At 35.8% G+C, this 18,414-nt stretch overlaps 4 protein-coding genes and 1 non-coding gene across 6 annotated transcripts; 1 reads left to right on the top strand and 4 right to left on the bottom strand.

Annotated features, from left to right (window-relative positions):
- Positions 1–126: 126 nt before the first annotated feature.
- LOC107419817 (dolichyl-diphosphooligosaccharide--protein glycosyltransferase subunit 1A) lies at positions 127–4,123 on the top strand. Its single transcript, XM_016028630.4, has 10 exons — positions 127–358; positions 655–699; positions 895–1,529; positions 1,639–1,786; positions 1,866–2,042; positions 2,394–2,462; positions 2,615–2,704; positions 3,052–3,210; positions 3,296–3,520; positions 3,751–4,123. Exons 1-10 carry the CDS (start codon positions 266–268, stop codon positions 3,940–3,942), a joined length of 1,833 nt encoding a protein of 610 aa, XP_015884116.1. The 5' UTR covers positions 127–265; the 3' UTR covers positions 3,943–4,123.
- Positions 4,124–4,294: 171 nt separating this feature from the next.
- LOC107419820 (peptidyl-prolyl cis-trans isomerase FKBP18, chloroplastic) lies at positions 4,295–5,878 on the bottom strand. Its single transcript, XM_016028632.4, has 6 exons — positions 5,644–5,878; positions 5,321–5,391; positions 5,056–5,142; positions 4,793–4,942; positions 4,650–4,709; positions 4,295–4,544 (listed from the first exon to the last, which is right to left on the bottom strand). Exons 1-6 carry the CDS (start codon positions 5,876–5,878, stop codon positions 4,488–4,490), a joined length of 660 nt encoding a protein of 219 aa, XP_015884118.1. The 3' UTR covers positions 4,295–4,487.
- LOC107419818 (MLO-like protein 9) lies at positions 5,272–10,933 on the bottom strand. Of its 2 annotated transcripts, XR_009638858.1 has the most exons (16): positions 10,038–10,933; positions 9,462–9,519; positions 9,134–9,372; positions 8,919–9,035; positions 8,775–8,832; positions 8,595–8,683; positions 8,312–8,386; positions 8,135–8,223; positions 7,962–8,011; positions 7,794–7,834; positions 7,522–7,695; positions 7,276–7,311; positions 7,100–7,167; positions 6,942–7,002; positions 5,644–6,795; positions 5,272–5,396 (listed from the first exon to the last, which is right to left on the bottom strand). XR_009638858.1 is itself a non-coding variant. In XM_048475030.2 (15 exons), the coding sequence occupies exons 1-15, from the start codon at positions 10,182–10,184 to the stop codon at positions 6,424–6,426; spliced, it is 1,674 nt and encodes a 557-aa protein (XP_048330987.1). In that variant the 5' UTR covers positions 10,185–10,933; the 3' UTR covers positions 5,272–6,423. The 2 variants fall into 2 exon arrangements, 1 of the variants encoding a protein (XP_048330987.1); XM_048475030.2 differs by having other exon boundaries at positions 5,272–6,795.
- Positions 10,731–10,802, bottom strand: TRNAD-GUC (transfer RNA aspartic acid (anticodon GUC)). Its single transcript has one exon. It is a non-coding gene; the product is annotated as a tRNA-Asp (tRNA).
- A 194-nt stretch (positions 10,934–11,127) lies between the features above and the next one.
- Positions 11,128–16,497, bottom strand: LOC107419773 (protein S-acyltransferase 21). The gene is made up of 10 exons (XM_016028573.4): positions 16,011–16,497; positions 15,370–15,483; positions 15,152–15,272; positions 14,477–14,664; positions 14,073–14,141; positions 13,763–13,834; positions 13,530–13,658; positions 12,942–13,022; positions 12,651–12,857; positions 11,128–12,213 (listed from the first exon to the last, which is right to left on the bottom strand). The coding sequence occupies exons 1-10, from the start codon at positions 16,053–16,055 to the stop codon at positions 11,311–11,313; spliced, it is 1,929 nt and encodes a 642-aa protein (XP_015884059.1). The 5' UTR covers positions 16,056–16,497; the 3' UTR covers positions 11,128–11,310.
- Positions 16,498–18,414: the final 1,917 nt, after the last annotated feature.

Consider the following 18,414-nt stretch of genomic DNA (forward strand, 5'->3'; position numbering starts at 1 on the left):
ATCCAAGCAATGGTCATCGTAACGATTCTCCCATCCAATCGTAGCATGCCACGTCGTTGTTCAACTATATAGCCCAAGCCCAAGACCAAGCCCGCTTTAGTGAGCCCAATCCATAGTCTCCATCGTCAGTCATCCAAATTCCCACTCGTGGTTTTTAGTAGGTACTGCGAAAATTCCCATTCGAAAAGGAAACCCGTTAGCAGTGTCAAAGAGCTTGTGATATTCTGGTGTTTGAGTTGGCCAGTTGGTGTGTCAACCGGCGAAAATGGGGTTGAGGTTGGATCTGTTTTTGTTTACCATCGGCATTCTATGGGGAGCTGTGGTCTCCGATCTGGTCCTCTCCAAGGTGGACCGGCGCGTAAGTCTCTTTCCCTCTCATTTTCTAGGGTTGAGGGTTTTTCTATCAACTTAGATCTCTCACTCTCGGCTTCTTCTTATCTCATTTTGTTTGATCAGATTCAACTACTTCTCTAATTGTTATTATTATTATTATTATTGTTGTTTTCATGTTTTGGTTGTAGAATATTTCTGGTTATTTTGTCCCATTTTTTACTTTGGAAAAATAAAAAAAATTAAAAATTCTCATTCCCGTAGCTGGGTCACATACAAGTAAGTGGACTTTGTGTTGACCTTTCGATTGTTTCTGGGTTGTAGATAGATTTGAGATCACAAGCCGTGCGCATCGTTTCGACACTGAAGGTATACTTGCTTATACTTCTTCTTCGATGCCTTAATTCGCACCATCATTTTCATCATTTATAATTAATTTACCTTTAAAGGACCTGGATGAATTGTTCTTAATTTCAGCAGATTCAATTTGAAAGTGTCAACAACTTTTTTTTATAGGTAGTAATAATAATAATAATGAAATGTGCTTTGACGGTTCTATTTTAGGTGGAGAATGAAGGAAGCGATTTGGTTTCGGAGGTTCTGTTGGCGTTCCCTGATAACCGGATAAAACATTTGGCATATTTGGCTGCTTCACCTAACGAAGGAAAAGGAAAAGCAAAAGTTTCAAGTAATGCTTACCCTGTAGAAGCAGCCCAACCTAAAGATGTGCCTCCGGGCTTGACCTTTTATTCGGTATCTCTACCAAAGGGACTGGGCAAGGGGGACAGCTTAACCTTTGATGTATTGGCTGTCTTCACCCACACCTTGCAGCCATTTCCTGAGAAAATTACTCAGGCTGATGTGCAGCTCCTAGTCTTCCAAGAAAGTGCACACTACCTCTCTCCTTATCAAGTCAAAGTCCAATCCCTCAGTGTTAAATTACCTGATGCAAGAATTGAATCCTATACAAGATTAGAAAATTCAAAGATTCATGGTTCCGAGATCAAATATGGTCCTTATGAGAATCTCCCTCCCTTCTCATACTCGCCTATTGTTGTACATTTCGAAAGCAATGAACCTTTTGCTGTTGCCCATAAATTGGTTCGAGAGATTGAGGTTTCCCACTGGGGTAATGTTCAGGTGACAGAGCATTACGATCTTGTCCATGGTGGTGCTCAAAGTAAAGGGGAATTTTCCAGGTTTGACAGTGGTTTATTTTTACATGTATCTTTTATTGTTAAGTGATACAATGCTTATTGAAGGTTTTATTTATTTATTATTATTATTTTTTTCCTTATTCTGCTGCAGGCTTGATTATCAAGCTAGACCTCATGTAAGGGGTGCATCCGCCTTCAGGCGTCTTGTTGCAAGATTGCCACCAAGAGCTCATTCTGTCTATTACAGGGATGAGATCGGCAACATCTCAACATCTCATTTATGGGGTGATTCTAAAAAGGTAACTATTTTATTTCATTTGAGTGGACCTTTTCAACTATTCGTCATTGTTTTATTGAATTCTTCTCTATGAATTACAGACCGAACTCGAAATTGAACCTAGATATCCAATGTTTGGTGGTTGGAAAACTGCTTTCACCATCGGGTATGGCTTGCCTCTTCATGACTTCTTATTTGAGTCAGAGGGAAAGCGCTTGCTTAACTTCTCCTTTGGTTGTCCTATGAATGAGGTGGTCATTGACACTCTTATTGTGAAGGTTTGTATATGAGCATATCTTTGAGACTGGATTTTAACTCTTTATTGTTCCAAGTGCTATCTGGTAGTGTTTATGTTGCTATAAATTTGCTTAGTCTTTATGCTGCCTTGTGCATTGTAAACTCCTCTTTTGGGTACGGAATTTGATTTCAGGTCAGAATTAGTCCTGCATAATATTTGTGTTATATTTATTGCATGCCATCTTGTAGACTTTATGCCAGATGGTAATTGTAAGTGGCTTCCAGTAACTTCCTTTTAGAATGTACTTTGCATCTATTTCTGTCAGGGATGCATTTAAAAGCATGAATTAGGGTTCATGTTCTCTAGTCTAATTTGTTAATTGTGACTACAGGTTGTTTTACCTGAGGGCTCTAGAGACATCTCTGTATCTGCTCCATTTCCTGTAAAGCAATGGCAGGAGGTATTAAAAGCCTAAGTTTTGATGTTATATTGGTGCTTTCTGTAATCTTTTGAATGTATTATCTTTGTTATATTCTTTATGTATATGGAAATGACTTTCATCAGTTATATAAATAATGGGTATGACCTCTTTATGTATATGGTTCTCTGCAGAAAAAAATTTCCCACTTGGATGTTGATGGTAGACCAGTGGTTGTGCTGGAAAAGACCAATGTTGTGCCAGAGCATAATCAGTATTTCCAGGTAGATTGTTTGCCTACTTAAGGAGGTGGAAAATTGCTTAACGTGGTCCTTTGTATTATCAAATAAAAAAGCAATGTTGTGTATGATATATTTGTTTATCCTGAGCAGATTATATTGTCTACTAAACCATAGTGTTATTTTTGACCAAATTAGTAGGAAATGCAAATATCCATCTTTTGTTATTGAATGTTAGATAATTTTAAGTTTTAATAGTAGCATAGATTTTGACAATCTATTTTCATAGAAGAAGTCAATGTTCATTGACTTATGATACAGTTATGTTTTCCTTGTCATGCAAGAGTTATCATTGTGTTTAACGTGCATTGATATTATGACTTGTTTTGCAGGTCTATTACAAGTTTAACAGCTTTGCGATGCTTAGGGAACCATTGATGTTGATATCTGGATTTTTCTTCTTTTTTGTTGCCTGCATTTTATATACGCATGCAGACTTGTCAATCTCCAAATCATCTGCCTCTTATTTGGCAAAAATGCAATGGGATGAAGTAAGTGGATTTTTCTGTCTAATATTTAGTTACAATTTACAATCAGAAAAATAAGCCTATTTTGTGTGGCTCTGCATTGCTTTAGGTGCAAGCAGCAGTTCAGCAAGTCCAGAATATTGTCAACCGTTGCCTAACAATACATGATAAACTGGAAGCATCATTGTCGGACCTCTCTAGAACAGGGGATATACAAGGCTGTAAGGCAGCTCGAAAAGCCGCTGATGGCTCATTGAAAGAGCTGATAAAGGAGCTGAAGCCCCTGTTGTCATTCTTGCAATCATCACAGCAGGCTGCTCAAATATTGCCCAAGGTTTTGTTACTTTTTAATTTGTTTTGGGGGATATCTATAATAAGTGGAATTTCTGTGCAATATTTCAGTTCTGAATCTTCTAATTATGATAAATGTTTGGTTTAGCGTTTGTGTGTTTTTTAGAATGTAGCATTTTATTACCTTCTGGGATACTTTTAATACGTATATTGATGTTGCATTGTTGCTATAAATGTTTATTTGACATTCAATTATATGCTTAATTTATATAGGTGGAGGAGCTGGTGGCAAAGGAGAAAGATTTGCAAGAAAGATTAATGGCCAAACACGGTGCAGTGGTTGACTGCTATGAGAAGAAGTACGGGGGAAGGGAAATTGAGAATAGGGTTGCTCAACAGCAGCAAAAGATTACTGCACTGAGGCACGAGGTTGACGACCTTCTTGAGATTATTGATGAAATTTGAGACTTAGCTAGTAGAATGTCAACAACCTATGAAATTTTTTCCATGTCGTTTTTGGTTAGCAAAAACTATCCAGCTACAGCAAATAGAGTTTAATGACCCAAACACAAATGGGTATGTACTAGTAAGAAAAGTTTTGATGGTCATAATGATATTATTTTCCTCGGAGCACTTTCAAATTGAATTTGCTGCATCCCCACTCGTATCATGCGATCTCTTGTTCAGGTCATTATGCAGAGTTTCTCTCTGCTATGTTCTGAGTAGCTGTTTGATTACTAGTCACTGGTCGCTTCAATGGCATATGATTATTTGGATGTGATTGTCTATAACCCTTCTTGATGGGCAATTGCGCGGATTGAGATTTAATTAGTTATTCGAATTGGACGCAAAAATTGCATGTACAAAGAATCGATAGTACATTTATGTTTTCAGTGTAAAAGAATCATTCCACTCGATTGTCGGTTTCTTTCGAACTAGTAGGTTGCTGTTCAACTGCAAAGTTTAAACCAAAACTTGACGAGTTCTGATAACCGAAATCAGGCCTGGTTTCATTCAGGCGGGATCACTTGTAAAAGCTCCAGATTTAGTTCAAAAGTAGACCCAGGCTGCAAAACATGGAGCAAGTTATAAGTGCACATATGATAAATACGCGTTCTAAAGCCCATTAAAAGATGGAACAAATTTTGCAATCAAGATTTAGAAGTGCTTACAGGAATCTCGCTCATGCCCTTTTGGCCATACCCTGCCTCAGGAGGAACAATCACGGTACGCTGCAAAACAGTTTATCACATTAATGGTAAATAAGGCTGATATGAAGAAGGAATTGTAAGGAGGAGAATTTGAGAAAGCGAACCTTTCCCCCAAGTTTCATGCCTTGAACAGCAGAGTACATAGCAGGTGGGGGTTTGGGTGCAGCCTGTGCAGAAAACAGACCATTTGGGTTGTCAACAAAATCACGCTTGCGTTCTTTTCCAGGAGGTGCTCCAACTTTGAACTCGTATGGCTATTCCAACAAATGAATGTCAGCATGAGAATAGAATCCAATGTAACTCCATTCATTTTTATGACATTGCTCATGATCATCATGGTAAGTAGAGACGATATGAGATTGAGAACCTGAGCTATAACACGATTTCCAGCCAACAGTTTTGATTCTCTACTTGACACAGCCGTTATCCCACGGTATATGCAGTCAAAGTGCACCTGTGCAACTTATCCACACAAATATAACTTTTTTTTTCTTGATATAAGCGATATATTAAACATTGTCAAATCAATTTGGTAATTAGTATCTTAAAACGTAAGCAAACAAGCTTGTACCTAACACAAAAAGGAAAAAAAGTATCAAGCAATACTTGTATTATTGATGTTTAGGATAAACCTGAACTGTTGATCCCTTTTCTGCTACTGGACCATTTCCTTCGACCAAATCATAGTATTTCAGCCCATCAGCTGCTCTTAACAAACAAAAAAACGGAGCAAAATACATCATTTCAAATGCTAGGAACGGAAATCAAATGCCTTCAAAGCAGCTATTTTGCTAGACTGTTTACAAGATTCCACAAAATTAAATCTAAATTTTTGGAGTGTTTGAAGCTAATCTCTTACTGTATAGAACAGTACAAACAGATTCATCTAAAAGTTTCAATTATACGCCACTTTACAGTGATTTACGAGAACCCAGAAGGATAAGAAAAGACTGACAGCTAGTAAGATAGTCTTCAAGAGGGATAGTCTTCCTGTTGCGCCTCTCTCTGGCATCGGACGCTGGAGACAAAGATAAGAGGCCCAATGGCATACAAGTTGCTATGAGAATTGCACTCCTTCTGGAAATGGGTGTGGAAATAACGACTTTCTGAGCCCTTGTCTGCTCTTGGTGTTCGACGGGTTTTAAACAGACTTGTAAAACACGGTGACGACCAACCGTAGCCATGGCCATCAGGGAAATTGGAATAATAAACAGAGAATCGAAGCCAAAACCATGGCATTTTTTTCATTTACAGCCCTTCATACCTCATCTATCCCTTCCGACGAAATTACAATTACATCCCCACATTTTGTCATCCTTATGCACGTGTAGATTGTTGGGTTGGGTTGACCCCATAATAAACATATACGAAATCCAAACCAAATCTTGAAAATGTATAACAACATATATTGAATTCGAATACAATAATCTCCTCAGTTATATAATTTGATTTACAAACAAAAAAAAAAAAACAAAAAAACAAAAAAAATAGAGAGTGAAATATCATACTCTTGGACTTGAGGTAATTGATTAATATTTGATGTGTGAGATGAGGCCTAATTCAATTCATGCATGTTAAAATTATGAATGGATTTACAAAATCCAAAAAAGAATGCTGCTGCTGCAATGGACTTTCTTATGACTGCCAAGGTTGTGGTGGGTGGAGCTTGGCCAAGTCTGAATTGACAGAGCACGTCAAGAGAAAAATTGATGTATTAGATGTGCAACATCGATCATTAGACTCCACTGAGAAGGTCCCTTTCAGCATATGGGAAGGAACTGTTATTAGGAGAAGGTGGCTGTTGCTGTTGCTGTTTCCCTTGAAGATCCACACTGGCCATGATGTTTGCAGTGTGGTTGGGGCCTGATGATGAATTTGATTCCATGTCTGACAGTCCATCGCCCTGGCCATGGGTTACACTTCGAGGACCGCCAACTGGGGTATGCACCGGAGAGCTGTCTGTGGGGCTTCCACCCAATACCGCTGGAGGAGACCGTACCTTCTCATCAGCCTTCCTCTTTCCACCACCAGCAGCATTTTTACGCCAATTCTTTAGGGCCTTGGAAGTTTGATCATCAAAGATTGACCTCTTCATGGTTGATCCCATCTACATACACACACTCACACACAACAAATAATTGTTAACCGAGTCTAAGACCTGCTTGGTTGGTTTTCATTCTTGTTCTGAATCAACGATTTTAAGGGTCAGTTAGTGGTAAACAAACAGAAATAAATTACTAGTATTGGGAATACCTGTGTCACCAAAGCATACAGGGGAAGAGTAATGTAGCTGCACACGAATTGGATAACCACCCTGCCCAACATATAATTTTCACAAGCCAAAGTATGACTAATAGATATAGGAATGCAACACCCCCATAAATCATATCACAATGTGCCAGAAAACGTACCCAAGAACAACTCTGAATATCACAAGACCAAAATCTTCATGAAAACAAGATCTCAACCCAAACTCATACTGCACCAGCACTTGAAGCATTTAGCATCCCACAAGTGGATCATAAATAAGCAAAATAACTATGAGACCAAGGGATAAAAGCAGAATAATGGTTTAATTATTACTTACCCATATCCAAAAGAAGTATGTTATCTCGAACGCATTCTGGACATGTAAGATGCAGAATCAGCTGCCCGAAAAATCTCAAGAAACCTCAATTTGAGGAAAAACAAGAACAAAAAATGGTATTTTTAAGGATTACTGGCCTAACTACTGCCTCGTTATATATGGCATTATACAGAACTAGACTAAGAAATTATGCTGAAAAAAAAAAAAAGAATCTTAATTGTATCTCTACATGTCATAAACTTAAACCTGAAACAGGACGAAATGGATGAGATAGAGGGATAATTCGGGCCAACTAAACCAAAAATGTCTGTCTGAGACTTGTACTAGAGGTATCCCTTGCACCACAGCATGTCTTTCTTGGATTTCAAGTGCCATTCTTGTTATAATTGCTTGAAGCTTTGTTCCCACTGCTAAGATTACCTTCAAGCATTACAATTATTAGTCCTCCCCATTTCAACCATATTCCCTCAAGCTATACACCATCCCAAACTCTTTTTCTAGAAACAATATTTACTTACAACGAGAGGGAGTAAGGACAGCCAAAACGTAGCCTCCCATCCTGAAAATAATAAAAATAAATCCAATCGGTAAATAATATATAAAAAACAATTTATAATCTTAGGTTTCAATTAATATATACAGACGTAAAACTGAATGACTAAAGAAGCTGAATCAGGCAGACTAACCATGAACGTTGAGAAGCAAAAACAACACCATTGCAGCCCATAATAGTGGACTGGAATCACCAAAATATTACGTCATGAAATGCTTAAGCTCAAGCAAAATAAGGAAACTTGCTTATTTCAAAAGGCCAAAATTTTTCTATGAAACAAAAGTTGTAACAGAGCAGCGTAATTACCTGATCCCCACAACTACCTTAAAGTCATCTTCTAATGACCGTTTGATATATTTTTGAAAGTCAAACCTACTTCCAGGGGCTAAATGAACCTGTAATTAAAAGCTTGTATCAGTCAAGTAAGCTATTAATTTGTTCTCGTTATTGTAAAAATGTTCAGATACATTTAAGAAACTTAACAGTGACAAATCCATGTCGCATGGTCAAGTAGTCAGCTTTACGAACAGACCTAAAGAATTGTCGAAACAAACATACCTGCAAAGGTGAACATTCAAGAAAGACATTAATATAAACAAAAAAGGGCAACCAAAATATTCATACAATGATATAAAATTAGGTTCATGAATCAATATTGATATTCCCCACAAGTCAAAAGAAAAAATAAAGAAACCATATGCCTCATATAATTCTAGAGTTTTAGCAAATATACTTTCATTGTGAAGGTAGTAATTAATTTTCTTACAAAATAAAAGGTGACTGGTGTTTTAGTCCAGATTCTTGTATGATCCTTTACAAAAGATGTTTCATGGGTAAGCCTGAATCTTGATGGATCTGTATAAGAATAACAAAAACACCCCACTTGAGCACAGAATTACTTGGACAAAACTAACAAACCAACTAGTAATAGTAAGAAGAGAAATACCATTCATGAATTCCTGGTGTTGAGTAGTTTCTCGTTCCCACTCTTTCCACCCACGGATCTGCATATAAGAGAAGAATTGAAACCTAACTATGAGTTCTAGATGAATAAGCTGATACAGTATACAAATTATGGCAGACTACCCACCTTTAATCTCCCAAGAGCCATGGTTATGGCACTGTATATTACATGAAACACTGCCAAAAAGAATATGAAGATGTGCAATTGATGTAACCCATTTACTGATATAAGCGGCACATGCCCCTATATCATAACACTTCCATTATCAGTATTACCAAACAGGTAAAGGAAAACACAATTTATATTCATTTCTTAATGGTACACATGCACGGTACACTCACCGGCTTGCACTCAGCAGATTCGCCTCCAGCGGATAAAAATCTTCGCTGATACCATAAAAGCCTACGATGATGTTCTTCTCCACCACTTTCAGACTCATGATCTCCTGTTTCCGACATAGCTTCACTTCTATTGGAGCAAGGCAACATTGTATCTCCATACTTTGACCGGATACAGATTTTAGCAATGTAAGTTTGCCCAAATGTCAATAGCAGAGAAATGAATCCTAGAACCATAAGTTCTGCATTCAACATAATATGGAATTAATTGCAGAAACAGTCATTTAGTAATTATAAAACCAAAATACTCAAGCTCTGATGGTGGTTTTACCCCCTTTCACTTTCTCAAGGGCTTCATATAAAGCTTTCTTTTTCCTTTTTTGAAACCACTGAAACCCAGAAACCACATATAGTAAGTTTAAACAAATCCTTGAAAATATGCATGATCGAATCTAATTCAGCTTTGATTGTATAATAACCAAAAAAAAAAAAATGTACTACTTTGCCCAAGCTATATATATATATATATATATAACTAAAAAAGATGAGCAATCAAAAAACAGCAAATCTTATGCGTTTAAGCACTTTCAGTAATGCCTAAATCTCCTCTGCCTCCATATATTTCTTATAAACATATTCAAGAATTCAAAAAAAATTCGTTTATCAATGCGATGCCAAATTGGTCTATATCAAGAGAATTCTCTATCTAGAAAAGCAATACAAACCAAAACCCAACTAAACCAAGAAACAGATATTCAGATGAGATAAAATTAATTAACCAATGTGTATTAACCATGTATCAAATAATATTAAGAAGAAAAAAAATGCAATGAATGATAAGTTAAAAATAATAATAAATGAAATGAAAAATGAAAAAGAGAAAAAGGAAAATTAATATGATGCTCACTTCTCCGAACATGTGAAGAACTTTCTCCAAAAGGATAGAAATAATAATGATAACAGCACAGACAGCGGCCACAGCCCATGTAGGCGTTTGGTCAAGCTCTCTCGCCTTAGTATGTCCTCCTCCATGATCTCCTCCTCCACCTGCCATTCCCAACACCTTCTCACCTTATACGCCAACACCTTCTCACCACCACCCTTAATCCCACTTCTCATCTACCTCCTCCTATTCAACCACTCTCCAAAAAATCCCACATTCATCCTTGTTTATTTTATTGTTATTATTTTTTAATATGTTTTTTTATACAAGTTTCCTTCTGTTTAGAATTCAGAAATGAGAGGATTCAAGAACACCATGACATTCAGAAAAACATTTTTTTTTTTTTGTTTTCGCATTTCCTTTGTAACGGTACTGAACCGGGGATGTATAAAAAAAAATAGAGAAAATAACAAGTGGCGGTTGGAGTTGGAGATTGAACGTGTTAGTGGTTGTTTAATTACGTATTTGCCATTGGAGAATTTGTTAACCAGAGTGTTAGTAGGGATTCTTGGCTAAATAAAAATTCAAAGGCACAAACACGGCCACGATTGGTCAGACATGGAGATAGCCCCTCTACTTGAGTTTGGGCTTTCATGAACTCAGTACCTTATTTGGGCTTGACAGAACTGGATCCATCCAAAAAAAAAAGACAAAAATCGCCGTTGCCGGGGATCGAACCCGGGTCGCCCGCGTGACAGGCGGGAATACTCACCACTATACTACAACGACTTGTTGGTTTTGACACTTACTGGTTTAAATTAACTTATTCTCTTATCCGTATTTCAAAAGAAAATGTGAAAAACCACTTTTTTTTTAGACAATAAAAGAGAAAAGACTGCATGGCGTGGTTGCTGGGTACAGATGCTTGTCTGCCAGTTGACCAAGGGCTTCATCTGTAATACCAAGACTCTTGTATCACCAAATTTATTTTCAAAAAGCACAGTTATTTTTCATTATTTCTCATCTTTAAAGAGAGCAGGGTGTTACCGTATTTTTCTCATGGCAGAGGAATGGAAAATCTCATTAAAAGGAAACAAATGTGACGAATACAGTCTGCAAAAATTGGCAACTAGAATGAGGAAAACCCAATAAACTGTAAGAACAAAGTTGAAGAATCCAGGATTACAAGTTAGTAACAGCAAAGCAACCTACACATGGCATGTAAGAAAAACCATTTTAAAAAAGCTTCATACTGCCCAACTCTACGTATGTTGAAAGAAGTCGGTTTTTCTCATTCTCAAGACAATCTGGAAGAAGGAAACCGATTTTGTTGATTATCGCTTGGAGTGAACACAGGAAGCTGGCCACCGCTCTGTGCTCTACCCTGTTGATATGTAGAACCTCGATCCAGAACACTAGTCAGTGAATTGCCGCTATTTCTGGTCCCTCTAACAGGTTGTTCATTCACGACAGGTCCCCCGAAAAATATAGATTGACCTGTGTAGAGCAGTTCTGCTCCAGGAACCTGTGAAGAAGAGCCAACAGGCCTGGAAGATGAGGAGACGAAACGTCCAGCTTCTTGATCCCAAAAGACAGAAGATCTCGTGTTTTCTGCAGTACTAAAGTTATTCTTTCTCGTGGGGATTTGCGATACATTTTCATTGCCTTTGGTTGGTTTTGCTGAAGACTGAGATTGATCGGTTGATGACTGATAAATGGGGTTGTAGTGATCTCTGTTTGAATTTCTCTGTTCTAGTGGTGAAGGGATGACGTTAGAAACGTGGGGACCGCTAAAGCTGCTAACACTATGATGAGAAGCTTCAATATCTTCCCGGCTAGCTCGACTTGGTGGATATGAGCTCCTAGAAGGAGACAACCTTGATGGTCCTGCTTTAGCATTTTTGTTCTGGAACCCTTGATCAGTAGTACTAACTGGACTGCTTCTTCCACTTATACTGCTGGTGGATACATAATCAGCATCATATGCTTGATGTCTAGAAGCAACCGGGCGAAGCACGGATGACGATGCTCTTGCTTTATTGGCCGCCTTCATAGCCTCATTAGAATCCAATTTTGCAAGCTTCCATGCACTAATTCGAACTGGACGCTGGGATTTCTTTCCCTTATCAGGCTGCTGTACAGCATCTGGATCGACAGTGGATGGTAGACGTCCTGGCTCCAAGTGAGGAATAATTTCATCCTACATTTGCAGGATCCAAAAATGATCAAACAAGAAAAATACTTGCTATAAAGGAGAACTGTGCATCAATGAATGTGACAAGTTGCTCATGAATTTTCTATTAAAATCACTTAAAATTATAACTATTATTTAACCAGGTCTTTCTCTATTTTGTGTATAATCATAAATTTGTTAGCATTTCAACATAGATGATTTCAATCTCTGGACAACTTGTTAGAAAACATGAGTTCTGTATGATAAAGATTACAACACTTATATTGAAAAAATACAGGTGAAGTACTCAGCAAAACGGGGGAGAGAAAATTTTAACACAATCAACTCTTAAAACTCATTAACATAACTTGGTATTTATGATATATTTAAAATATGCACCATTAGTTTATTATTAAGAGAAAAAACTCCTAATTCTGTGGAAACATAGATAAAGGTGGCAATACCTGGTGGTCCACGAAGATTCGTGGAGGGGTACACCAAGCACCTTTATATTGCAAACTCATCCCAAGAGAGCTTCTCCCACTTATGGCAGTCACGGCTGAACTAGTTGGTGAAGAAGGCAGACTTTGATGATCACCTCCATCTAAAGATGGTCCAGGAGGTTCACTTTGTGTTCTCATGGCAACAACATACTCATATGTTGTGATACCCTGGATTACAGCAGCATAATTAGCATATGCATAATCAAAAAGCTGGAGACAGATAAAAGGGGATAAAAAGTGCAATGAAAACACCTTCCGTATCAAAATCATGTGGAAGAAAAACAATTCTCCCAAAGGCACAGTAGCCAAAAAGGAAATAGACGTACATAGGGCCTGCAAGCATCATAAACAATTTTTCTGTAAATAGAATATAGCACAATGGCAAATTTATCATTTCTCAATTTTAATTGAAAATACTAAGTCCATTATCAATAGTGACCAATACCAACACACCAAAACCACAACAAGGTCATCACCGCTAATAACATAATTTCCACTCAATCCCACCAATCTTCCAGAGCCCTATCATTCCACCAATGCCTCACTGTGTTTCCATTATGCCACTACTTCCACCAATATTATTGCTACCAGCAATATGGTTTACTACCATGAAGATCAGTATCACCATCAGAACCATTGTTACAATGCTTATTGATCATCAAACAATCACACCATTACAAAAATGATTTCCTGATTTGTGTGAAACTTGAGTAATAGCAACAAATGGAACCTAACATGTTTTTATTTAAAAGAATAAGGGAAAAACAAAAATATAAGCAAACACAATCAAAGATAACAACCTACGTGAAGGCAAAATGGAAAAAAATGCATAGAACTTACCACCACAGTAGCAAAAGGGGCTCGAGAGAATCCAACTCCAAGTTTGTCAGCTATCTGACTATTCATACCCTTTTTATCAACAAAGCACCGAACAAGGACAGCAATACCAACCCCAAATTCGACCATAAGCTGGACCAAATGGACAAGATAGGAGGGACTATACTGAGTAAAATTTGGAAGGATAAGATAGACTAAAAAGCATAATCCAAGGAACTAGAAGTTAAAAGCCTTACCCAAACAAGGCTTGTCGCCATGAGGCACACGAATGTGATATAGTTTTTCCTACCAACACAATTATTCAACCACTGCATCAAAGATTCAGATATTTAGTCATGCACATAATCAACAAAGATATTTAGTCATGCATATAATCAACAAAGATATTGTGTACAACACATCATTGAGACAAGTTACTTATTATGTAAATAAAACATAACAACAAGCAGTAGCAGGATGGTTAACTAACTAATCAACTGGGAAGGCAGATAGCCAATTAAGAAAGTAACCTGAGTTACACTACACGCATTAATATTCAGAACTTACCCGACAGTGATGATCAAATCCATCAACACATTTGTCACAACTTCTACAGTGTTTACTGAATTTACGTACCTACAAAAGCACATAACCATATCAAGTGATCCTAAAATTAAATGTTCTCCTCAGTTTACCGGCAACATGCAACAATATGTTGCATTTTAAAATTAAATGAAAGTAAGCCTTTAAATATTTACATAAACAACATAGAAAGCACATTCTAAATAAATAGTATGGATATGACATGTCCATGACAAAATATTAAGATAAAATGGTAGTGTCATAATTGGGAAACAATTGAACCATGTGTTTGTTTGTTTGTGCATGTTTTAGGACTACAAGGATCTCAATTGTCAAACAAAAGCAGACTGCTTGCACAAGGAATGTAATTCCCAATAAGGATCCTATACCTCAGCATTGCACAATGTACAGAACAAAGCATCCTCTCCTGACTGTTGCTGCAGAATTTCATCTTTGCAGCAATCTTCTATTACAAGAAAACCACAAAAGAAAGCTCCAAGTTTTGAGCACCAACTTGAAGTGTGCCTATAAGGTCTTCCTCCATTATTTAATTCCATTTTTCTGGGATCTTCAATACCTGTTATAATAACACACTGTAAGTGGCATTATGAATTCGAAATAAATAAAGGCATGGGAAGGTGCTTACATGCTTAAATTATGATGCTCAATCCCAATAGATGGATAATGAGTCACATCCTCACTTTAATAAAGCACATGATGATGAACAACAACTTTTGCATGTGCTTCAGCCAAAAAATTTCAGATTGGCTGGGTAAATGAATAGGTGAATTCCTAGGTTAAAAGGTTTGACATCATATAACAGCCCATATACATTTGTTTGAACTTTGTGCACAGCCTCTCTGGACATCGATCTAATATTCATTTTCACATGGAATGGTGTTCATCTTGATACACTAATCAACCAGCGTCCAATTACATCACAAGGTTGAACTAAAATTGAGACAAGCAAGAATGTGACAATGACTTAAATTATAACGTATCTAAAGAGATTTTAATACAATATAACCACAATCAAATTAACAGATTGCAGCTCAAACACTGACCAGGCACATCTGCGTCATTCTGTGATCTGTAGGTAGACATGTTGTCAGCTTCAAGCAGAATACCAGGATCAGCTGGATCAATGGCTGTGCATCGAACATAAAGGATGAAAACAGCAAGGGCCTGAATGTCAATTCAAGCCATAAGACAATGAAAATAACCAAAGTGGTGGATTTTAGAGGAACCAAGAAAGCAGAAAGATAGGAAGGATAGAGCTTACAAAGAAAGAATAGACACCAATAGCTGCATATTCATAAATATTCTTCCCAAGAAATGGAGCAAAGAAGGCATAATATGCAACAGATAGCAAGAAGAAAACTGTTATAGCCACAACCTGTGCAAAACAAAAGAGATGAGCATATCAATTGTTGAAAAAGGCAGGAAATACATTCACTAGTACCCTCAAAGCTGCAAAAATACAGGCCACCAATTGATGATGACAATGATTTGAGTATAAAAAGCATGCTGATTCCATTGCCATTTGACTATGTAAAGCCCCAGAAACATTAACCGTGATGTTCTTTTCAGATGTAAAACAAACCTTAAGATTTTACTTGGTTAATTTTCGACCAACTTATTTTGGTGATAAAGTATGGAGCGAAAAAAAGTTCAAGCAATACCTTCTTCTTTTTGCACAAAAAAGTTATACATGTATATATATATCCAATTGGTTCACAAAAGCTAAATAAAATACTACAATTTCAGTAAACAAAAGCCTCTTACTCTTGTTTCGATAGTAATTATTTAAACAGCCAAAATATGAGCAAAATGAGGAGATATTAATAATGCAATTAAGGTGCACAATTGAGAGATAAAAACCCTACTCAAAACCCCATTTGCACAAGTATGTAAACAATATACCTGGAAAGTGTGAGCAGGGAGTTCCCATCCATGACGCCGAGCCATGGCCAAGAACCAACTTCAAACTCGATAATAGTCAATAACATCAGAGAAGAAAATCCGCCATAGAAGGTGAAGCAACTCCAAGCAACCCCAGAGCGCAAAAGCGATATCAGATTCTCCAAGTAACTAGTTCAGAACTGGCCCATTCTTCTTCTTCTTCTTCTCCTCCTTCTCCTGCTACAACCCACATTGAAATCCAAGGCTTAAAAATACATCTTCTTTGATATTTTCAATCTCGACCCAAATGATACAAATGCAATTTCAGGACAACCCGTTAGGTTAAGTTGGACTTTTAGGGCTTGTGGAGTCAAAATCAAGCAGTGTTTGGAAGAAGATGAAGAAGAAGGATAAAAATCTTTGGAATGCGTTTGATTTTGATACCTGGTTTTCCACTCTGTTTTTTAATATAGATACCGTTCTTTTGTTTGCACACACCAAACTGCATGTGCCGGCAATTTAATTTATTATAAATTAAATTAAATTGGCTCCGCATTTAAGGAAATGTACTTCTGACTTTTATTTTATAGAAAAACAATTAAATATCACCCAATCAAAATTCTTTCTTAATTTGCTTATGCTTTATCATAACCGTCCATCAAAAAATCACATCACCACTCGGTTTGGTAACTCCGGATATGTAGACCTTTTTATTATTATTTTGATGGTGAATCCAAGTTCAATTTCATCTTTCCGTTAAATTGTCAAAATCAAGCTATGGCCCACATAATTCAATACAATTACAGACTCATTCACTGTTATCTATGAGATTTATATCCCATAGAAGAAAATAAACATCCTCTAATCTACTTTTCTCTATTTCTGGGCTTATTGACATTGTCAAAATTGACAAGGAGCTATAAGTTGACCCAAAAAACAAAATTAAATTAAATTAAATAAAATTAAAAGATCCAACGAATTATTAAACAAAATCAGGTGTATAGCCCAAGTGAGATGCCTTTAACATTAAACAAAATGTTGGCCACTGTTTTGTTCAACATGGACTTAAACTTTTGTCTTAAAGCTAATGTTGTTTTATCGCAAATGCCTTTAACTTAATTATAATATCACTTATCCTATTATATATGGATGGCTGTCTTACTTTGATTAATGAATTGGAATCTCTTTCATTTTCCTTTTTTCCTAAACCTTTTTCAGAGACAAGGCGACAAAACACAACCATATATAATTTCTATTTTATTTCGATAACATTTACTTTTTGTGTGTGTGTGTGTGTTTTTTTTTTAAATTGACATTTATTTTTGGGTTGGACATATACCTGCAGAATAATTAATAAAATATATAATTTTTAAAAATAAGGTTCAATTTTATCCCATTTGAACTTCAATTTGACATTTTTATAGTAAACATTAACATGATAATGAAACATAACGACGCATACATATAGGTGTTAAGGTTAGAAAGTGAGAGAATTGACCAAATATATTCATTAATTATAGGTATGATTATGAATCATGTTTATTAACTTGCTTAGTTTCCAACTTCACTGAACGAACCTCGTTAATATTTCAAACAATCATACATTTCTTTAACTTCAGGCTTGCAAGACAAGGATTGAGATTGATCTATAATGTATATGCTTTGGATATGATATTAGGCTGGATTGATTGCTTAGTAGATTTATTTCATCTCTAGCATTATTTTTTTTTTTTTTTATAAACGTTAGTTTATTTTATTATTATTTTTATATTTTTTGTAATTTAAGTTTGTTGAGATTGAAAAAAAATATATATTATATTTTTTAAAACTAAAATATTATATATTTGTTCTTAAGTTTTGAACTCAGCCTTTTCATACAATGATTTCCAATTCAATTTCTTCTATTTTGATATAAAAAATAAATAAATAAAAGGAAGAAAAAATATATTTTATACAAACATATTATATATGTGATGGAATACTAACAGTGTGACTAAATATGTATATATATAATGATGTGGGTAACATAAATTTAAAAAGGTTTAAGAAGATTTATAATAAAGTCAGCATTTTAATGATATACTGTTTTAGAAGATTGGAGAGAATTACTATATATATTTTTTAGCCCAAAAAAAAAAAAAGAAAGAAAAGAAAGAGAATAACTATATATAGTATTTTTTTTCTATTCTTCTAGTATTTTTTTTCTTAGATTGAAAAGGAAACATATTAACATACTAAATGAATATGATATATAAATTGATATCGTTTAAATTTTGATGATACAAAATATATCATCAATTTTAAATTATTCTTTAAAAAATACAAAATTATTTGTAATTATTAATTAATTATATAAATTTTATTGAATTTTTTCTTTTTTGAAAAATTATTTTTAGAAAATTAACCTTTTATGAAAAATTTTGCT

The sequence above is a fragment of the Ziziphus jujuba genome, chromosome 5 (genome assembly GCF_031755915.1).
Source record: "Ziziphus jujuba cultivar Dongzao chromosome 5, ASM3175591v1".
NCBI classification, from domain to species: domain Eukaryota; kingdom Viridiplantae; phylum Streptophyta; class Magnoliopsida; order Rosales; family Rhamnaceae; genus Ziziphus; species Ziziphus jujuba.